This window comes from Vicia villosa, unplaced genomic scaffold, assembly GCF_029867415.1.
Source record: "Vicia villosa cultivar HV-30 ecotype Madison, WI unplaced genomic scaffold, Vvil1.0 ctg.001627F_1_1, whole genome shotgun sequence".
Classification (NCBI taxonomy): Eukaryota; Viridiplantae; Streptophyta; class Magnoliopsida; order Fabales; family Fabaceae; genus Vicia; species Vicia villosa.
Window position 1 is genome coordinate 459,525 of NW_026705678.1, and position 5,598 is coordinate 465,122.

General features: G+C 44.5%; 1 protein-coding gene across 1 annotated transcript; it reads left to right on the forward strand.

Moving 5' to 3' along the window:
• The first annotated feature begins 3,092 nt into the window (after positions 1-3,092).
• Positions 3,093-4,766, forward strand: LOC131636086 (uncharacterized). Its single transcript, XM_058906734.1, has one exon. The coding sequence runs from the start codon at positions 3,093-3,095 to the stop codon at positions 4,764-4,766; it is 1,674 nt and encodes a 557-aa protein (XP_058762717.1).
• Positions 4,767-5,598: the final 832 nt, after the last annotated feature.

Consider the following 5,598-nt stretch of genomic DNA (forward strand, 5'->3'; position numbering starts at 1 on the left):
TCCGGTAAACAACCGCTAGTCCTCCAAACTATAATAAATATATTTGGTTACTCGCAGGATCGACTAGATTGATCCTAGGACATAGTCAAACAATTGTCTTTCGACATGATCTGATTCATGCTTGTTTGTTTTGGCTTCGAGAAAAACTTCTTTGTGATATGATCGTGTGAATATGTGTTAAAAGACAACACTTGCTATGTATGTAAGTATGACTTTCGACAAAGAAACATAAATAAAGATATGTAAATTGCAGAAATGTAAAGTGCAAGAATGTAACGTGCAAGAATGTAAAGTACTTCGAAATGAAATAAAACAGAATAAAAGAAGTGCAAGAATATAAATAACAGGAAGTAAATGAAAGCAGTAATAATGAAAAGGTACTTTGCATAAAAATGAAGTACAAAGATATTAAACTGGTGTTGGTGTCATACGTACATTTCTCAGCGAACGCGTTCTATAAACACTTGATACTTGAGTGACTTGTGAGTGATTTGTACAAAATGAACACACCGAATCCTAACATTAAGACCCTTATTTATACTAATTTTGACCCTAACGGTCCTATACTAATCTGATGCCACGTTACCCACAAGAATCCCTGGGATGCCATCTGTCCTTGTGCAGTTACACAGACTACTTCGAAATTCAAACCTTCCCGCCTGAATCCTCTTTCGACGCGTGGCAACGTGATCAGAAACCAAGAACGCCACGAAAACACGTCAAGCTTCATTACCCTACGTATTTCGTGAAAACGTTTAAGTCCCAAAGATAATTCTCTTCGACTTAGCTCCAATGCTAACTATCTTCGTTCCAACTTAAACTATCATTCTCGAAACATGGCCATCAGTAGCCATCTTTGATCCCAAAAAATGGTCATCAGTAACCATCTTCCTTCAAATCTCAACTCTCCAAAGGATATTCTGTCCAAACGAAATCTTCAGCTAACAGCATCGTCGATGTCGTAATAGTTGAGTCGGTCGTTGACAAGTTACACATGTTCGTAGGGATCTCCTTTCCCATTGCATTCCTCCAACTTTGGAGGCTTTTGCATGGATTTGGGGATTTTGTTTGGCAATATCCAATCACACAAAGGATGCTTAGGTTATGTCCGGTTCAGTTGATGGTCATTATGATCTGGGAAATAAGCATAACTACGTCAGTCTCCACCCAGACTTCGACGAGGAGAATTACGTTTCCTTCCTTTAGAGCGTTCTTTTGATTTCCTAACTTTCCTTTTTTCTTTCGTTATAGACGGCTCTGGCCATTTAGAACGATTTCTTCTTGGGTCTACTTCTTGCACCATATTCGTTGGGGCTGAATGTGTTGGAGACTTTCTTCTAGATAAAGGAACATTTCTTCCACTGTTTTAGAGTTTTCTTGCGAAAGAAGGTTGTAAATGTCGCTGATCAACTCGTTCACGCCTTGAGATCTAAGGTCTGCCTCAAGAATGCTAAAACCACATGAGATCTCAGGTCGTTCCATAGGAATTATAGATGGACTCCAAAGCGACATCGTTTGGATTTTTCTCACTCGCGGCGGAGAGAGGATTAAGCGTGGTTGCTGAAGAGCGTTAATATTGAGACAAGTAGGAGTTGTTATGCTCGGTTGAATGGTGGATAATGGTGCTACACTATAACCGCTAGAGCGACTTCACACGCGGTGTAGAGTTTCAAAAGTTGCAACGGAAGAGAGCTTTTGATGCGATGGAGCGGTGGTGTACCTGCAAGGTTAGCACTCCGACGCTCAAGTTGAGAGGGTATTCAAATTGTGTTTGAAACCCATTACCTGAAATAGCATCATCCTGTATATATATGGAAAAAAGTAACTGATTCGTTATCGTTTCAACGTGAAATACAAAGGACCGTTGGATGCGTTTAAGGCACAAATCTCTGGCTTTTTGGTCTGTGATTGTCAAGTGGTCAGGAGAATATTCTAGAAGTTTAGTGAATATCTTATCTGGATTGGGATTTTTTTGGCTTATGGTGGTCGAATTTGTGGAAGTATGGCCAGATCGAGGTAGATATGGCTGGCTCATAACAAACACTAATGTTTATGCCATGTGTAATTTATCAATTATGTTTCATCGACTCAATGAACATATTGTTGCTCTTCGAACTTGTTTTCCATAAATGTTGATCGATTGTTTTTGCTGAAAATACATTTGCTTTTGGCCAAAACATTTACTTGGTGGTAAAACTTTAAATACTAAGGTATATAGGAAAAAGCAGGGCCGTCTTTGAGGGTGTGCGAGCTACTGCACAGAGCCTCAAAATTTTTAGGGTAAAATTATAGTTAAATGGGGCCTCATAAAATATTTGGGAGGTTATACCATGATTAAATATGAGCTTTGTTTATTTTCCCCTTTTTAAAATGTGATTAACCTACACATAGTCTCCAAAAACTTGAGACAACTCTGAGAAAGTGAGAGATAGGCAAAGTTGAAAGACATAAAGAGATGTAAAAATAAATGAGATTGAATGATAAAAATGTACTAGTCAGAGACCCGTTCTGACGCCCGGGTGTATTATTTGTGGTGTAGTATTTTTTGAATGATATGAAAAATGTTGTTTTGGACCGGCCCAATCCAGTCAATTGGGCCATTCCTGCCTTCGGCACAATACGCGTCGGATCACACATATGGCAGTTTCCGCCCGACCAGACCGGGAAAACTTGCCAAGCACTCGACCACGAGGACCCCTCGTGCTCGGCAAACAACCAGTCCATGCGTCTCCTAAATATCCGCCCTAGAAGGAGGAGTCCAATCCGCTCATAAACACCATATAAATAGCCCTCTACATACAGAGGGCAAGGTAATCTTTTTCTTACCCAAAAACCCTATTACTTTGTTGTACCTTGTGGAATACATACTTACTTTGGCATCGGAGTGCCTTGCAGGTACAACCCTTTTTTTTTCATATTCATCATCCCGAACTTCAAGCCTTCATTGTTGCTGGCCATCTGATCTGCTCGGTAAGATTAGTGGCGCCGTCTGTGGGAATCTAGCTTCCCCGTTCCTTTTTCTTGCACCTTCTTGATCCATTCTTGCCTCCTGCAAGAACCCAGGAACCAAAGCTTTAACCAAATCATTACTCATGGCTGGTAATAACGAAGATCCCTCGTCATTAGACGCTGCAATTCTCAAGAAAAACGACATCTCCATCGTTCCTCCTTCCAGAAACACCGTTCCTCGAGACGGTGTCACAGCGACCCCTTCCCCGAAAGATCTCCAAGATGATCAATCTCATCGTTTCGAAGATACAAGCGGGAAGGACAACCACGAAGAAAGTCTGGGCAACCCCTTCCTCTCCAAAGGAAAGCCTCCTCAAGACCAGACCATAAACGCTGTTCTAGCTGCTCTTGCCCAGACCAATGCGCTTTTACAACAGCAAAGTAACCGAATCGGGGCCCTCGATCAGAAGCGCCACTCAAGAACTCCCCCCGATCACAAAACTCGTTCTCGACGCGAAGTGGTCACCAAGAAACGCCCACGTTCCCCTTCTCCCAGGGAGAAGGAAAATCCCTCTTCCAAGAAAGGGTCGAGCGATCAGCGTTCCCGACACCGTTCACAGTCCCCTCGGCCAAGAAGGAAATCTAGATCACCTCCAGCCAAGCACGACGACAACCGGAGGCGACGCAGGCGTAGCCAGAGCCGATCTTTTTCTCCGTCCGCCAGCGACGATGAAGAGGAGCGCTATGGTCCCCTATCCCAGGCAATATTAGAGGCTCCCCTGCCAAACGGTCTCGAAAAACCCCCTCCGCTAGGGACCTACGACGGGACCACCGATCCGAACGAGCATATTGAGAACATCGACGCCCTTCTCGACTACAGAGGAGTGCCCGGTGCCATTAAATGCCGTTTGTTCCCTACCACCCTGCGAAAAGGAGCCATGACCTGGTATAAAAGTTTGCCTGACGAGTCCATCACATCATGGAGGGTGCTCGGAAAACTTTTTTCCAGACATTTCACGGCCTCCCGAAGACATCCCAAATCAGAAGCCTCCTTGGAAGCCATTATCCAAGGAAAGGACGGGTCTCTACGGGCATACATAGAAAGATTCAATAAGGAAGCCGTACAGGTATCCACCACTGCCCATATGAAGAAATTCTTGCTCGAGCGCGGCCTCCGACCATGCTCGGACTTCGCCAAAGCCGTTGGAATTGAAACACCGGCCACTCTTGACGAATTCTTCCTCAAAGCCCAAGCCTACATACAGTATGAGGAGAAAGAAGACGCCCACGCCGTTCGCAATTCCAGGCACGAAGAGAGCAGTAAAAGTGCACGCCAAGATGAGTCTCTCCGGGGAACTGGCAAAAAGAAGGATGATAAAACTCGGGACCCTAAGGATTACAAAACCCCTGCGGGGAAATTCCGAGAATACACCCCGCTGAACGCTTCAAGGGAGCGCATCTTGAACAAATGCGCAAACGCCGAATTTCAGACGAGCAAGGTCCGGTTCCCGAAGAGCATGCCCGGCCGGCCAAACATGGATAAATCGAAATTCTGCCGATTCCACAAAGGCCACGGGCACAACACCGAGGATTGCATCCACCTTAAAGATGCCATAGAGATATTAATCAGAGAGGGACATCTAAAGCAATATGCGAAGAAGCAGGAGGCCGCTAGAGAAGCTAAACCAGTCACCGAAGAAAAGCCGGCGAAGGATACGCCCGCCATGCAAGTGGCCATGAGCGTTACCAGGCCGCAAGATTTTTATCTCCCTGATTGCGCAAACACAGCAACTACCAATTCCTCCTATAGCACATAGGAGAGGCTCTCATCCGCAATGGTTATATCCGGCAGGGGTTTCAGCAAACTGACCGTCGGATCCGTAAAACGCAAGTTCGACGAGCCAATCTCGGCCAGCGCAAGCGTAGCCTCAACCTTCGACCACGCCAAAGGCAGTCCTTCCTCAATATCTTTTTACAAAGAAGAGTTGCCCGGAGGAGCCCCATAACGCGACCATCCCTCTCCTCATTCGAGCCTGGATGGCTAATTTTGACGTGCGATGCATATTGGTCGACCAGGGAAGTTCAGTGGTGTAATACGGTGAACTGATGTTTATCGAAATGTCGTGGTAAGCAAGAGTCGCCACCGACTTTTATTTTATCCAAAACAGAAAGGCTAAAAGAACAGGAAAAACCTTTTTAAAAGAAAACTGAGTTCAGGGGGTAATTATGCAAAGGGAAGGTATAAGGCACCCTTTGCATCCATGGTTTTCCATGGGCTCTTAATTGCTTTGCTCTTTGATTTCAGAAATATAGAAGAAAAGAATATGGACTTTAGCTTGTAAATGAGCGTAGCCATTTTGAAGGTTTATGAGAAAGAATATGAAAAAGAGTTTTAGCCAGAGCAAGGCAATTAGGAGCAATTACCTTAGTATTTGAAAAAAAAAAAGAACGTTCTTTTAGCCTTTCAGGGTGAAAGGGTCTATCCATGCCATAAGAGGGCAGGAAGTCTTTCATTTGGAGGTTGAAGGGTCGTCGCAATATCGTTCGCCATAAGATTGTCCCATGCCATAGAAAGACAAGTAGTCTAAGGGAAAGACCAGAATAGCCTTTCGTAGGCAACCAGAGGATACCTCAGCCTTTCGTAGGCAA

Excerpts from the sequence above, each read along its gene's own strand:
- LOC131636086 (XM_058906734.1), top strand. The coding sequence starts at position 3,093 with ATGGCTGGTAATAACGAAGATCCCTCGTCATTAGACGCTGCAATTCTC.